General features: G+C 47.8%; 1 protein-coding gene across 7 annotated transcripts in view; it reads right to left on the reverse strand.

Annotated features, from left to right (window-relative positions):
• SFXN5 (sideroflexin 5) overlaps positions 1 to 16,619 on the reverse strand; it is a 182,651-nt gene that overhangs the window by 143,845 nt on the left and 22,187 nt on the right. For 3 of the 7 annotated variants that reach the window (XM_030563315.1, XM_030563310.1, XM_030563314.1), the window contains exon 1: positions 237 to 316. Coding sequence is in view for 4 of the 7 variants with exons in the window: in XM_030563307.1 (XP_030419167.1) it covers positions 237 to 314; positions 2,628 to 2,710 (161 nt within the window). In the remaining 3 variants the exon portion in view is untranslated. Of the gene's footprint in view, positions 1 to 236; positions 317 to 2,627; positions 2,852 to 16,619 lie in introns of those variants that run through there. The other 4 variants (XM_030563309.1, XM_030563308.1, XM_030563307.1 and 1 more) reach the window with 3 other exon arrangements.

Below are 16,619 nucleotides of genomic sequence, written 5' to 3' on the forward strand. Positions count from 1 at the left end.
CAGCTTCTCTCCCCTGCTGGGAACTAGGCAGGCCCCGCACCTGCCAGGAACAGAGAACACTGTGCCCACAGCCTGAGTTCTCTGTTCCCGGCAGGTCCTCTGCTGGGCACTAGGTGGGCACACATAAATGTCGCCACGTTGGGGACCACTGACCTACATGACATTTGTTTTTCTTCAGTAAAGTAGTTGTCCATGCATAAGTAGGAACACAGTAAATAACTGCTCAGATGTATTACCTCTTTGTTAGTGACTCCAGGGGGTAAAGTCCCATGTTTATAATCCTCCAGCAACTGCACGGCTTCTTTAAGACGACTCTGTAAATACATAAAACAATAAAGCATGATCAGTAATATTTGTTCTACACTGACCAAATTAGACCTAAGGCTCTGAATCTAGGTTACAGGACCACGTGCAAATCTTAAAGCACACTTCTTTATGCAAGCCTCAGGATAGGTGTATTTTTTATATACACACATACACATTTAGCACATATATCTGTATTTGATTTATATTATCAGCTTCTTGAGACAGGGACTGCGTCTTCCTCTTTGTTTGTGCAAGTATCTAATAATTTTGTGGGATACACAAAAGAACAAGGAATGCTAGCACAAACGGTATCAGAAAGTCTGTTCAGCTGAAGTCTTCTTAATTAGCGTGATAAATCTCATTTACCATCTCATGAAGGAGGCTGGATTTATAACACTGCTAGGGAAACACTTTTTTGAAGACAAAATGACCTACTTAGGTGCCACGGACAGTGCATTTATGGGGAATCAATTCATACCTTGCACCAAACTCTGAATTGCAGACACCATCAAAACACTCAGTGAAGTGAAAAGGAGTTTTGTCTACATAAGGACTAAAGGACTGAAAAATACGGTAAACTAAATTCAGGCTCTCAAGAACTGCAGTAAGAGGCACTAGCCCATATAATTAATCTGTATTATTAAAAGAAAACACACACACACACACACACACACAGAGTGGTCACCCTTAAAAATTCAACATCTACCAACAGCATGTCTGATTCTAATCTCAGCTACATCAGTGTGGAGCAGGATAACTCCACTGAAGTCAATGCTGTTTCTGCTCTCAAATGGGTGTACCTTCATTGAAATCAATGCAGTTATCCTGCTTGACACCAACATAAAGGAGATCAGAATCAGGCCCCATATATCTGAGATACAATAATATTTTCATATACTTCAGAACTGATTTAACTGTGCTATCTTGGGTACCAACATGTGACAGCTGTTGGCAAAATGTTGGTATTTTAATAATGATCACGATATTGTCTATATACATATTTGGGCCAGGTTTTCAGAATCAGTGTTGGCATCATTCTGCTCCCACTGAAGTTAATGGGAGCTTGATTGCTGAAGTTAATGAGATCAGAATTGGGCGAGAGCTGAGGCCTTTTGAAAATCCCACCCATTATATACACAAACACATACAGAAATAAGCAACTTCCTCGTGTTGCACTAAAAGGCAGTTTTTAAATACTGCATGTATTCTAATTATCACAAGTATTGATATTCATGTATTGCTGAATCAAAAAGTCCCATTGGTTCCAGAATATATACCCATATTTAAAGGGGAAGGATGAACTTGCAATTAAGCACTGGACTGAAACTTGCAGGCCAATTCTTTTGATGTCTGGTAATAAAAAGGGGAAAGTAATCTCCACTCAATTAATCCAAAATGCAGAACAACAAGTCAGGCTGTAAAGGCTGGCTTCAGTGGGGGCCACCGCTTTTCTAGTGCCCTGCCAAACCTGCAGTGAGGCTGCAGAAAATGTCAACGGACTAGGGAAATATTTCTCATTTGTTTAAAAACAAAGACAATTCATATTATTTGCCTGAATGATGGATTCCCTGCAGGAATCTTAATGTTTTTAAATGTTACTGTCAGGCTTGTTTAGTTGAACATCCCTGCACTAGCTGTTACAACTATTATTTCTAGATAGGGATGCTTCACAAACAAAGATTTTTTTTTGAACATGATGAAATCTGATTATAATCTACCTAGGTATTTATGGCCCTTATCATTGTATCGCAGATCCTCACAAACATTAATAAGCTTGTCCTTCCAAAAATTAGGCAAGTATCATTACAGCAAAACTTGTTCTTCTACAGGCTGGGCTAATTGCTGGCAGATTATTAGTGCCTTTTTGTTGCAAACATCAAAGAATACTTTGTGGTTTTCTTGGAAATGCTGGCACTTAGGCCAACCCGAAATTGGCAATAAATGAATGACTAGTGCCTTTCAAGTGTTCAGTACATAAATGCATTAATGAAAAAGTGGCAATCCCAGCATTCTACAGAGCAAATGTGTTGTGGATGGATTAATGCCCATTTTTGCATACACTAACCTAATTCCATATATATCCACATATTTTTGGCCTTGGTATTATATTTCGCATTGACTTACATTTATCAGCAGTGATTCAACACAAGTGTAAAAGTGAGTGGTCTTTGCAAAGACACCTAATGAGGTTTAATTTCAGGAGACATGAAGAAAGAAAGAATTCAGGAAACATTAAAACAGCTTTAAGGAAATATGAACCCTAGAGCAAGCTTCTTCTCTTCAAGCTCAGCAGTGGAGGTCAGTCACGGTTACCGGGCTACCTGCACTGCTGTCCCTGCTCTGGATTTGCCTGAGAGCATCTCCACCGGTAACAAGCTGCTTCTCGTGGGGTGGAATCACCCATTCTCCAACTCTTAGACCAGAGGCTCGGTTGCAGACTCCTGTGCTCACCAGGATTACCTCAGCAGGTCTGTCTTCAGATAGGCACCTGCAGTTTTGCCCCTCGGGAATTGTGACAGTGGTATATCCACAGTGATCACACAGCCTTGTCAAAACAAAGTATTGTTTATTCTTAATAGTCGGAACACCAAATAGCACAAGACAGCAAGGATTTGAAAACAATAAAATAGCCTAAACACAGGCATATCTACATAGCACTTATCATTCCTGTCCCCTCCCCCCACAGTGTTAGCCAGGTACCCCAACTTCTTCAGACTCCTGCCACAGAGACTCTGTCTGTCTCAGCCTGTTCCCTGAATAGCCCCGTCAACTGACTCTGCTTTCTCTCAAGAGAGGGACTCTATTTAGTACCCTTTTGATCTTAAGCCCCCAGCCCTGGCAGAATAAGCCTTTCAAATTTGCTGGAGCCACAGCAGGAAGTCCCTTCCTAATTATTAGCCCAGCCATTGTTCTTGCAATGGCCCTTGAAGTATTTGCCCTAGAGATATATTATTTCTAGTCTTTGTTTTATGGAACAGTCCCTTTTGACTCAGCTCCAGGAGTCAGATCACAGCCCTTACAGCAGTGGGACATAATCATAGAGCATTCAGAGCATTTGTAAGCTAATACAGAGCAGCCTTCGTGTCCTCTACGGTCACTCAAATGTTTTATCATCCATATCTATTCATTTAAGGCAAGTTATATCAGACACATTACCTGGTACACTCAAATCTCTTTTCAGAAAGCACTAGCCTCATCTGAAACCTCCTTGTCCCCCTGCCTACTTTCTCTGAGAGGTTCTAGAACAGGGGTAGGCAACCTATGGCATAGGTGCCAAAGGTGGAACTTGAGCTGATTTTCAGTGGCACTTACACTGTCCGGGTCCTGGCCACTGGTCCGGGGGGCTCTGCATTTTAATTTAATTTTAAATGAAGCTTCTTAAACATTTTAAAAACCTTATTTACTTTACATACAACAATAGTTTAGTTATATATTATAGACGTATAGAAAGAGACCTTCTAAAAACGTTAAAATGTATTACCAGCATGCAAAAACTTAAATTAGAGTGAAGAAATGAGGACTCGGAACCCCACTTCTGAAAGGTTGCCGACCCCTGTTCTAGAATCACTCTGGATTTATATTTGATCTTGGTTTGGTTTCCTGACTTAATGAAGATAGACTCCAGCATTATGAAGTCACCCTACACTAGCAGTGTGTTCACTCCATTCATTGGATGGGGCTGGGATGTGTTGGGACATCCCGGGTACAGGCAGAAGTACTGGAGAGAAACACTCACATCCTGCTCCAAAGAGGAGGGATTAGGTCAGCATCCAGGCTCTGGAAAACAGCAGACACACCAACTGGAACACACCACAAGGTGTTTAAAAATAATGATATGATCCTCCTGGAATTAATCATCCAGAGATTTAATCTTTTCACAGTCAAGCAGCTTTAATATATGAATGAGGGGAGGAGAGTTTGGGTCCTTTCCTAGCAGAAACTGATTTACTTTACAAAATATACATAATCGTGTCTAGATATGACAATGACGGGCACTTTAAATGCTTACGAGTATGGCTAGTCATATGTCCTGTGGTCAATGCCAGTCACAGATCCACAATTTTTACAAACAAAAAAAGGACTGTATGGAATTATTTGTATTTCACTTAAAAAAACAACAAGAAAAAGACGGTTACTCACCTTTGTAACTGTTGTTCTTCGAGATGTGTTGCTCATATCCATTCCAGTTAGGTGTACGCGCCGCGCGTGCACATTCGTCGGAAAACTTTTACCCTAGCAACTCAGTGGGCCGGCAGGTCGCCCCCTAGAGTGGCGCCACCATGGCGCTTGATATATACTCCTGCCGGCCCACCCGCTCCTCAGTTCCTTCTTGCCGGCTACTCCGACAGTGGGGAAGGAGGGCGGGTGTGGAATGGATATGAGCAACACATCTCAAAGAACAACAGTTACAAAGGTGAGTAACCGTCTTTTCTTCTTCGAGTGATTGCTCATATCCATTCCAGTTAGGTGAATCCCAAGCCTTACAAAGGCGGTGGGGTCGGAGTGAAATGTGGCAGAATAAAACTGCTGAGCCAGAGGCTACAGCCTCTCTTGACTGCTGAACCAGGGCATACTGCGAAGCAAAGGTATGGACCGAGGACCAATGGAGCTTCGCGACAGATCTCGTGGGTAGAAACACGAGCCAGCAAGGCGGCAGATGAAGCCTGAGCCCTGGTAGAATGCACGGTGATGTGGCTTGGGGAAATATGAGCCAAATCATAACAAGTGGGGATGTCCGCCATCACCCCAGATGAGATCCTCTGAGAGGAAAACAAGCAAGCCCTCCCTTTGGCCCGCTACCGGGGCAGAGCTGGGGCACCTTAGGAAATGATTCTGTCAGCACAATATAATGCGAGCACTCCACAGATGTCCAAGGAGTGCAACGGTTGTGCCCATTGCGTTGAGCTGTGGGTAACATGAAAGGCCAAAACACCTTAGGGAGGAAAGCCGGGTGTGGTCATAACTGCACCTTGTCTTTGTGAAACCTAGTGTACGGTGGAACCCCCGTAAGAGCTCTGATCTCAGAGACCCGTCTGGCCAAGACTAGGCTGAGGTCCCAGGTCGGGGCTGGGCGGCGCACCCGAGGGTGCAAGCGCTCCAAGCCCTTGAGGGACCTCGAACCCATAGAGCGTGAGAACACTGAACGTCCATCTTAGCCTGCTGGAAGGTAGAGATGGCTGCTGAGAGTATCCTCAGCGATGATACCGCCAGGTCCTGCCGCTGAAGGCCAGAGGCAGGCCAAATAGAGGGGATCGAGACCTCAGCAGGAGCAAGATCGAGCGTACTGCAGCTGTAAAGGAAACGCTTCCACCTGGCCCGGTACGTTGACCAGGTGGAAGGCTGCCTGTCACCCCGACTCAGGTACGCAGGAGCCACCGTGAGGCGAAGAGGCTGCAGGTCCGAGCGACGAAGCCTGTCGTTGCCCTGAGTGATGAGGTCTGGGCTGACAGGCCGAGCAACGTGGTATGCCAGTGCTGCCTGGACCACTCTGGAGTGATCATGATGATGCGTGCTCTGCCCCTGCGGAGTTTGAGCAGGACCTAATGAACCAGTGGGAACAGTGGGAAGGCATAATGCAGTTGGCCTTTCCACGGCCTCAGGAATGCGTCCAAGATCGATTCCGCGGAGAGACCTTGGAAGGAGCAGAACACCTGGCATTTCCTGCTCTCGCAGTGAGCGAACAGGTCTGTGTGAGGCAACATCTCCACTTCCGGAAAGCGGGACGCCTCACACGGGGCAGAGTGATCACTCGTAAGACAGGAAAGACCTGCTGAGTCAAAGAATTAAGACGTTCCGAACGCCTGGGAGAAAGGACGTCGCCAGCTCCATCGAGTGGGCCATGCAAAAGACCCGGAAATGGATGGCCTCCTGACAAAAAAGGGGGGAGGACTATGTCCCCCCTGAATACTTATGAAGCACCAGGCCGTTGTGTTGGCTGTAAACACCGAGATACAACGGCCTCGCAGCTGCCGCTGGAACCCCTGGCATGCCAGGCGGACTACTCTCATATTTGGGGCATTGATGAGGAATGCCAGCTCCGTAGAAGACCAAAGGCCTTAAGCTCGGAGTGACCATGAGCACTCGAGCAGAGAGATGATGCGTCCGCCGTCAGGGGCAGTGAGGGCTGGGGCGGATGAAACCGCATCCCTGTCCACACCAAGGAGGGAGTTAGCCACCACTCTAGGGAGCCTAAGGCGTTCGAGGGAACGGTGACTACCATGATCATTGGCTCCCTGTCCAAGCGGTACGCCGAGGTGGGCCGGACTTGGAGAGGACGGAGGCGGAGCTTGGCGTGTTTGGTTACAAACTTGCGGGCAACCATAGACCCAGGAGACTGAGACAAGAACGAACTGAGGTCGTTGGGAAAGCCTTCAGACCTCAGATGATTGTTGCCATTGCCTAAAACCGCAGTTGTGATAAGCAGGCTCCGGCTAGGTAGGAGACCAGGATAGCCCCTAGGAAGCCCAACCTCTGCGTGGGAACCAGAGTGGATTGCTCCATAGTAAACAGCAGGCCTTGACCTGTGAATAAGACCGTGACGATGCCCACGCGCTGAGTGGTTTGTGTCTCAGAGTCTCCTCGGATAAGCGAATCGCCCAGATACGGAAAAAACGCATATCCGACATCAGCGACGGTAAGCGGCGACTATGGCCGTAACCGGGAGTATTGACCGTTGGCTATAAAGCGGAGGCATCTCCCGTGCGGAGGGAAGATGGCATTGCGAAAGTACGCGTCCTTCATATCCAGGGCGGCATAGTAGCCCCCAGGAGGCAAGGGTGGAATAATGGTTCCCAGGGATACCATGCAGAACTTCAACCTTATCCTAAACCGGTTGAGTCCGTGCAGGACCAGGAAGGTCTGAGACCTGTGTTCGAGTGGGGGACTAGGGCATAACGGGGGTAAAACCCCTTACCCCTTTCGTCCGCTGAAGGGGGACAGGGCTGGAGCAAATTAAAGGTGGTACCTATGCTCCATCGTGCGCAGGACCCAGCGATCTGAAAGTAACTGGGGCCATGCCAGGAAAAAGCGGGATCGGGATCCCGTCCTGCGAGTGGTACACCGCCCTCAGGCGAACCTTGGAAGGTCCGTCTTTGGTCCCAGTGGTAATTGCGAGGGACCTTGACTTTGGCTCTTTAGGGGTCCTGACGTTCGTCTGCGACCACCTTGGCCTCGCCGTTTTCCAGAGTTCTGCCTCTGGCTAGGCACAGAGTATGGCGGCTGGGGCCAGAAAGGCCTGCGTTTGGTCGCTGGCGTATACATGCTGAGACGCATTAGGACCCTATTATCCACCAGACTTCGCAGTCTGGGGCTGTCTCTGCCGCGAAGATGCCTTTACCAACAAAGGGTAAATCCTGAATGGCATACTGCAGCTCCGGCCGGAGGTTTAAAACCTGAAGCCATGAAATGCACCTCATGGCGACACCCAAGGCCAGAGTGCTGGCCGCAGAGTCTGCTGCGTCCAACGAGGCCTGGAGGGACGCTCTGGGAACCTTCTTTCCCCCGTCCTCCAAGACGGCAGCGGACTCCTGGTGGGAGTTTTGAGGGAGAAACTCCTTCACCCAGGTGCTATAATTATCGCAGCTAAGTCAGGCTTGTTGCTTTGCTACCCAGAGCTGCAGGGCCCCTGCAGAGTACACCTGGCGGCCAAGCAGGTTCATTCGCCAAGCCTCTTTCTGCTTCGGGGCTGGCGCCCGCTGGCCATCATATCAGGATCGTGGTCCTGAGCATAAAATCTGCGCATATGGGATGACACGGATGCGTGTCCGGACGGCCATGGAGGTACTAAAAGAAGGCACAGGCAGAGTCTCTGACTCATTCGGACCTTGCCCAACTCGGCACCGGGGACCGGCACCGGGAGGCGTATCGGTACCTGGAACGAGATCCAGACCCGCAACCAGAACGGTGTCGGGAGGTCGACCGAGATCTCGAGGCTCGGGGAAAGGCTACAGGAGCCAAGGTACCTGCCACGGTGCCAGGAGTCGGAACGGTGCCGATAGCGGGTCGGCGAATGGGATACCGACCGGTGCAGCGAGTGCGACCAGTACCGAGGAAAACAGCACCGGGACTGCCAGTGGTGTCCATCGTGCCGACAGGAATTGGAGTGTCTGCGGGACCGTGATCATGAACGGTGCCGCTCTGCTGTGCTGATAGAGGACAGTCACCTGAAGAGACTGTATTACCCGCACCGGCGGTGCCGGGGTCAGGCAGCATTGACTCTGACATGGCACTGAGAGCCCTCGCCGTTGGTAACGTCTCCGGCGTGAAGGGAACAGCAGGCTCAACCACAGTGCATACTGGGGAGCTGTCAGGCACCGGATTCGACGGCCCTCGTGGGACCGGGATCAACAGTACCGAGGTCATCAGAGCTTCGGTAGGTGTTGGTGCCGGATGATCCGAGTTAGATAAGCTGTCTGGCTGCGGTGCCGTCAGCACGGAAGCAGCGGGAGCAATACGCTCAACCACGGCGCGTGCCGGGGAGCCGTCGGGCACCAGATTCGATAGCCCTTGTGGGACTGGAATCGACGGTGCCGACGTTGTCGGTGCCTCAGAGGCGTCGGTGCCGGGCAATCCGACTTAGACTAGCCCTCTGGCTGCGGTGCCGTTGGCACGGAAGCAGCAGGAGCAGTAGCTCAACCACGGCGCGTGCCGGGGAGCCGTCAGGCACCGGATTCTACGGCCCTTGTGGGACCGGGATCGACGGTGCCGACGTCATCGGTGCCGCAGCAGGTGTCGGTGCCGGGCGATCCGACTTAGACGAGCCCTCTGGCTGCGGTGCCGCTGGCACGGAAGCAGCAGGAGCAGTAGCTCAACCACGGCGCGTGCCGGGGAGCCGTCAGGCACCGGATTCTACGGCCCTTGTGGGACCGGGATCGACGGTGTCGACGTCATCGGTGCCGTAGCAGGTGTCGGCGCCGGGCGATCCGACTTAGACGAGCTCTCTGGCTGCGGTGCCGCTGGCACGGAAGCAGCAGGAGCAGTAGCTCAACCACGGCGCGTGCCGGGGAGCCGTCAGGCACCGGATTCTACGGCCCTCGTGGGACCGGGATCGACGGTGCCGACGTCGTCGGTGCCGGGCGAACCATCTTAGACGAGCTCTCTAGCTGCGGTGCAGGTGGCACAGAAGCAGCAGGAGCAGTAAGCTCTACCACGGCGCGAGCCGGGGAGCTGCCAGGCACCGGATTCAGTGGCCCTGGGGGACTGGAATCGACGGTGCCGATGTCATCAGTGCCTCTGCAGGTGTCGGTGCCGGGTAATGCAACTTAGGCGAGCTCTCTGGCTGCGATGCAGGTGGCACGGAAGCAGCGGGAGCAGGGGGCTCAACCACGGCGCGTGCCGGGGAGCCGCCAGGCACCAGCAGGAATCGTAGGCTTTCTCGACCTCGGAAGAAGGGAGCGGTGCCGAGTCGACATCGGTGCCGGCGACGACCGGTGCCGAAAGGCCTCGGTAGTAGCGGCGGGGTCCGGTGCCGAGGAGGCGCTTCTGCCAGCCGCTTGAACATCGCTCGGCGCCCAAGGTGGAGGGGTAAGTGAAAGTCCCGCACCTTTTTGTTCTCGGCTTAAAAGCCTTGCAAATGGGGCACTTATCTGTCAAGTGTGATTCCCTGAGGCACTTCAAACAGGAGTCATGTAGATCTCCCTTCGGCCGCGGCTTCTGGCAGGCCGGGCCCATTTTAAAACCCGGTGAGCCATGCATGGCTCCGGCACTGGGCTCGTGGAAGGGCTACTTCCTGAACCCCGCTAACTAAACTAACCATGTTAGCAAAGAAAACACGTATAACTATACAAATATACATATAAAAGGGTTATAACTGCATAACTATATACGAGAAAACGAGTAGCTAGGGAAGTGGAGGTCAGCTAAGCCGCGCTCCACTGTTCCAACGACCGACACGGGCGGTAAGAAGGAACTGAGGAGCGGGTGGGCCGGCAGGAGTATATATCAAGCGCCATGGTGGCGCCACTCTAGGGGGCGACCTGCCGGCCCACTGAGTTGCTAGGGTAAAAGTTTTCCGACGAATGTGCACGCGCGGCGCGTACACCTAACTGGAATGGATATGAGCAATCACTCGAAGAAGAAAAGTTAGTTTTTTAGCCCTTATGGTTCTCAGAATAATCTTCCTAAAGGGAAAAAATGAGGAAGTGCCATCTTCCTAATCCTTCCAGTAGATAGTGCTTCTGTAGAACGTTCCTCCTTTTATATAAAGTGGTTAGAAATGACAGGAAAGTTATAAAACCCTATAATTTAGGAATTATAACAAACTCTATCAAAACACCACCAAATATAAGAATTTTATCAATATCATGTGCATAGTAAGGGTTTATCCTACCTGAACGAGTTTAATTTTTTAATTTTTTTTTTTAAGATAAAAAGGTACCTCATGTACATGAAAATATATGCAGCCCCTTTTGGGAACGAAGGGAGGAGACAGCAACTAAGATAAAATTATGACTTTTGCATTTTTTGCCATGATAAAAATTGATTTTTTTCCCAATTCATCCCCACCCCAGACAACACAATTCTGATACTCTTAAAGGAAGGGAATATTAAAATGAAACTAAAGAATAGGAGAATCTGATATGGCAATGCAGGATCCAGAGGTGAAAAGTCAATGACAACTGAATGAATAATAAGTAAAGGATTCAGGGAAAATAACCAATTTTCCCTACAAAGTTCCACAATAAACCAGTATTGCCAGCTCAAAATACTGGAGAACGATTCATGCTCATTATTAGTATGGGGTTTGAGGGGCAGGGTTTTCCACTGAAATTACCTATACTGGGTGCCTTGCAAATTAACTACACAGAACAGCATGTAACTTTGAATGAAAGTCTAAAGTAAATAAATGAATGGATCTGTGTTCTATTTTTTTCCTTTTCTCTTGAGGGAATCTTAGTAGTTACTATAACAACCCTGGCTGGATCTCATCTTGTGTAGTACAGCAACAAACAGAAACAAAAGAGCCCAATTTTTGCTTTTAAACTTGCAGTCTCCTTAAATGTCTCCTTTTGGCTCGGCAAGCAAAAAATAAATAAGGCTTTATGAAAGGAAAAAGCTTCCAAACAAAACAGCTGAGGGTTGTGGAAGATTACAAAAATGCTTAAAAAGAAATTATGAGTGTCCTCTAACAAACAAAAATGTAAAACATAGTGATCAGACTAAGAATATGAAAGGCACTTGGTTTAGACTGTTCAGTTTGTTTTAATAAAATATTAACTGCCCCCAAACTTTTCAATACAGAGTTAAGATTAACCAGCAATGCCTCACGTAATTCCAGAATGCTGAGAGCACCTGTTCTTTAAACCTCCAAAACCCAGGAAATACAGAATCGCGGTACACATCAGTCCAATGACAATTTGCACTACTAATCGTTCCTCTGAGCCTACGATGGCAAAGCATTATTATGGTGGGATGATGCCACCACAGTTCAGGTTGCACTAGGATTTCCATTTTCTGAATGGTAAAAAAGGCCTGCAAAAATTCTGTCTGTTGGTTCAGAGGATCACTCTGAATGTTTATTGTGTACTGCTTTATTTTTCTATAGTAGTTTGTGGGAGGAAATATCATTTGAAGTTTGCTATGACTGCTGCTGCTTACTGGAGTCTTTCTTTTTCCTTCTGTTTAATTTAAGCTATTTTCCTTGACAGTACCGTTCTTCTACATCTGTAAAGTAAAATCTGAGTCTCCATCTGGATTTTAGGTAACTTTGAAATATCACCTCTTAAACCAGAACCTGTGCTCTCAGAGCAAAACTTTCAGAAGAAGCCCCCACGGAATGGAGGCAGAGAGCACTCAATGTGCACCACACAAATTCTCAGAAAGCTGTGGAAATCAGGACTCTTAACTCTCAGCATATGGCTGCTGCTCAGGTTCAATAGCCACAGCTATCCAATTATGTGTCTGCCGGAAAACACTGGCTTGTAACAGAGCCCCAGACCTGCTGCAAATACGCAAGTTTACTTTCTGTGGCTCGTCAACTTGGATTGAGCCACATTGTAGAGATAACTTTTAACCTGAATAACTTTTAACATATTGATTTCTCAGAGGGGCAGTAGGTGCTGAGATCAATCTTGAATAGGTTATATCAGTTTCGGGAGGATTATTCCCTAAATTGATCCTCAGTTGTGTGCAAAAAAAAAAGTTGTAATATCAAAACGATATGGTTCTTATATTATTTGGAGGGGAAGGGGCCATATCTAGAGAGCTCCGTGTTCAAGTGACCTCAAATTTGGACCAGTAAGTCTACCATGGATGTCCAGAAGGCACTGCAATTTTCATGACAATCCAATCAAACATGTGAACTTTACATAACTTAGAAAAAACAGGTATTAAACATTAAGCTAGTCTCTTCCGTAATTATAGTGGGGCTACTGCTCCACTAGAATGATTCATTGGGGATTGAACAGCTCAGGGGATTGATCATAGGATATGGAGCCTTCAGGTGCCTGGTTCAGATTCACTACAGTCCAATAGTGACTGAAGGCTGTTGGCAGTCTTCACCCAATTCCTAGCTGGCAAATATCCACCTTACAAATGGACTTTCTTGATGTCTGTCTCAGCAGAAAGGTCGAGGGCTCAACGGGTCATGGAATCTGAACTAGAGGTAGTACCACCAGATCCAGGTTGAGAAACAGTGGCAGTAGGCTATGCCAGGGACCAAGTGCATTGACACTGTCTGTGTGATATCTATTCTGAGGATACTCAGAAGACTGCAGGATTATCAGACTGGTACCTTTTCACTGAATCATAGGATTGGAAGGGTGTGGACTCTGCTTAAAGGGCTCTAGATGCTTTTTGACTTATGTCTTTCCAGCATTTAATGACAGAGCTAATTAGACTCAAGAGTCATAGAATCATAGGACTGGAAGGGACTTCGAGTCATCATCTAGTCCAGTTCCATTCACTCATGGCAGGACTAAGTATTATCTAGACCAGCGTCCCCAAAGCGGTGCCTGCGGGCGCCCCGCGTCCTGGCCCCCAGGAGAGCACCCACCGAAATGCTGCAGTGGCATTCTGGCAGGGACGCCTCTCGATGACGATGCTTGTCGCTGACAAGTGACATCATCGAGAGGCGTCGCCCCCGAATTTCGGCGGTGATGCCTCTCACTGATGCCACTTGCCGTCGACAAGTGATGTCATCGAGAGGTGATGCTCCCGAATTTTGGCGGGGACGCCTCTCAATGATGTCGCTTGTCAACAGCAAGCGACATCATCGAGAGGCGTCGCCGCCAAAATGCCGCCAAAATTCGGTGGCATTTCGGCGGGTGCTCCACCGCCGCAGTGGTCCTTTGGCTGGCGCCTGCCAGCCAAAAATGTTGGGGATCACTGATCTAGACCATCCCTGACAGGTGTTTGTCTAACCTGCTCTTAAAAATCTCCAATGATGGACATTTATGACAGACCCAGGCCAGTGTGGTACAGGAGTCTGGTAGAGGGCAAATATGCTAGTCACTGGATGAGTAGTTTTCTGTTCCCTGAGTGACCAGAGCAGGGGCTGCACTGGAGTACTCAGGAACCTCCTAGAACCAATTAAGACAGACAGGCTATTTAGAACATCTGCAGCCAATCAAGGCAGGCTAATCAGGGCACCTGGGTTTAAAAAGGAGCTCAGTCCAGTCAGGGAGGGGGGAGCTGAGAGCAAGAAGCATAAGGAGCTGAGAGTGAAAGGCTGCGCTGTGGGAGGACTAAGGAGTACAAGCGTTATCAGACACCAGGAGGAAGGTCCTGTGGTGAGGATAAAGAAGGTGTTTGGAGAAGGCCATGGGGAAGTAGCCCAGGGAGTTGTAGCTGTCATGCAGCTGTTACAGGAGGCACTATAGACCACTGCAATCCACAGTGCCCTGGGCTGGAACCCAGAGTAGAGGACGGGCCTGGGTTCCCCCCAAACCTCCCAACTCCTGATCAGACACAGGAGGAGTTTATCCAGACTGTGGGGAAGATCACTGAGGTGAGCAAATTTGCCAATAAGCGCAGGACCCATCAAGGTAGAGGAGGAACTTTGTCACACATTCTACAACATCCTTGAGCAATTTATTCCAGTGCTTAAGATTTTCCTAATGTCCAACCTAAGCCACCTTTGCTACAATTTAAACCCATTACTTCTTGTCCTATCCTCAGAAGTTAAGGAGAACAATTTTTCTCACCCCTCCTTGTAATCTTTTATGTACTTGAAAACTGTTGTGTGCCCTCTCAGTTCTCTCTTTTCCAGACTGAACAAACCGAATTTTTTCAATCTTCCCTCATAGGTCATGTTCTTCCTGATCAAGCAACGGTTTTGACCTCACAAAAAGAAGTTTGCTTCACTGAACTTCATGCTGACTTTACAGAAAGCATGTTCATGAATCATTTGCTCATGTTAACTTAGTGGCAAGTAAATGGACCAGCGAAGGATTAAAATCCTGAAAAAAACATTTGCAGTGAATTCAGTCGTCAGAGGCACAACAGCCTTTTTGTTAGCTTTTTATGAGGCAAACACCTCTGAGCAGCTGCTCAGTTTTTGCATCATGCTGAATATTATTACATAAAGACACTTGTGGTGTGGCGACCTCCTGATCCACTGAAGCCCACTGGAGTTTTGCAATAGGATTTGGCCCTATAGGATGCAGAGGGTTCTCCTGCCCTAGTGAAGAGTAATGGATCATGACTAAGAATGTCTTCTTTTGAAGTCGCTCTTTTAAAAATGCCTTTGGAAGGCACTTATGGGTCAGTGGAGCAACTCCAGATTTACATTGGTGTAACTGACAGCAGAATTTATCCTGGGATTTTTGAAGGTGGTCAGGGGCCCAGTTTTATGGGTCATAGATTCCAAGGACAGAAAGGACCATCCTGATCATCTAGTCTGACCTCCTGTACAACACAGGCCACAGAACTTCTCCAAAATAATTCCTAGAGCATATCTTTTAGAGTGAGAAACATCCAATCTTGATTTAAAAATTGTCAGTGATGGAGAATCCACCTCAATCCTCAGTAAATTGTTCCAATGGCTAATTACCCTCCCTGTTAAAAATGCATGCTTCATTTCCAATCCAAATTTGTTGAGCTTCAACTTCCAGCTACTGGAGCATGTTTTATCTTTCTCTGCTAGACTGAAAAGCCCATTATTAAATATTTGTTCCCCATGTAGGTACTTATAGACTGTGATCAAGTCGTCCCTTAACCTACTCTTTGTTAAACTAAATCAATTGAGCTCCTTAACTCTATCACTATCCGGCGTGTTTCTAATCTTTTAATCATTCTCGTGACTCTTCTCTAAACCCTCTCCAATTTATCAACATTCTTCTTAAATTGTGGGTACCAGAACTGGACACAGTCTTTCAGCAGCAATGGCACCAGTGCCAAATACAGAGGTAAAATAACCTCTCTGCTCCTACTCAAGATTCCCTTATTTATCCATCCAATGATATAGAAAGAGGACACTGTAGTAAGGTGCTGCCCAGCATCATGCTCAGTATGCGTTCCCCTCCAGAAAACCATGCAGGCATATTTAAATGGCAACTACAGTCAATATATAAATCAGGTGTAAGCAAACTAAAGCCCACGGGGTGGGCAAACTCTAGCCCTGAGTGACATAGTTAAGACAGTCGTAGCCAGTGTTAGGTTGACTGAAGAATTCTTCCATTGACCTAGCTACTGCCTCTCAGAAAGGCAAATCATAACTACAGCAACAGGAGAACCCCTCCCATCGCAGTAGTAAGCGTCTACACTGAAGCGCTACAGTGGCACAACTGGAACTGTGCCGCTGCAGCATTTCTAATAAAGAGTCGGTGAATTTCAGCTCTGTGCAGAGAACCAGCACAAGCAGCAGGCACCACTTACATCCCACTTCAACAGCACAATCCCTGATCTGAAGTGGAGCATGCGTCCTGTGCTGACATACTGCACGGCAGGGTTCAGATCTGATCTGCTAAGAGTACAAAAAGGTGGTTCTTCTACCTGACAGCACCACAAACTCAACCTAGCAGAGCTGGATTTCCAGATCCTCTTTCTGCCACTTATGCAATCACTGATAAAAATCAGAAATTATTATAGCTGGCGATTCTGCTCATGCTACGCAGGGCAGACAAGAATCCAGCCTACTCTACTGTATTCCATCTCCAGTGAGAGATAACAGGAACAAGAAACTTTTTGCCAGCATAAAACCAGCAGACATGACAGTGAATAAACACAGACAGCAAATCTGCTGAGTAAGAAGGTATTGTTCATATATGTGATCATGATCCCACTTTGGACCTAAGTATGGGGGTGAGGATTCTCAGAATCATGCAGGGTTGAGCCCTTAATACTGATGTAGGGAGAGACAGAGCTTCTTTATTCAG

The sequence above is a fragment of the Gopherus evgoodei genome, chromosome 5, assembly GCF_007399415.2.
Source record: "Gopherus evgoodei ecotype Sinaloan lineage chromosome 5, rGopEvg1_v1.p, whole genome shotgun sequence".
Classification (NCBI taxonomy): Eukaryota; Metazoa; Chordata; order Testudines; family Testudinidae; genus Gopherus; species Gopherus evgoodei.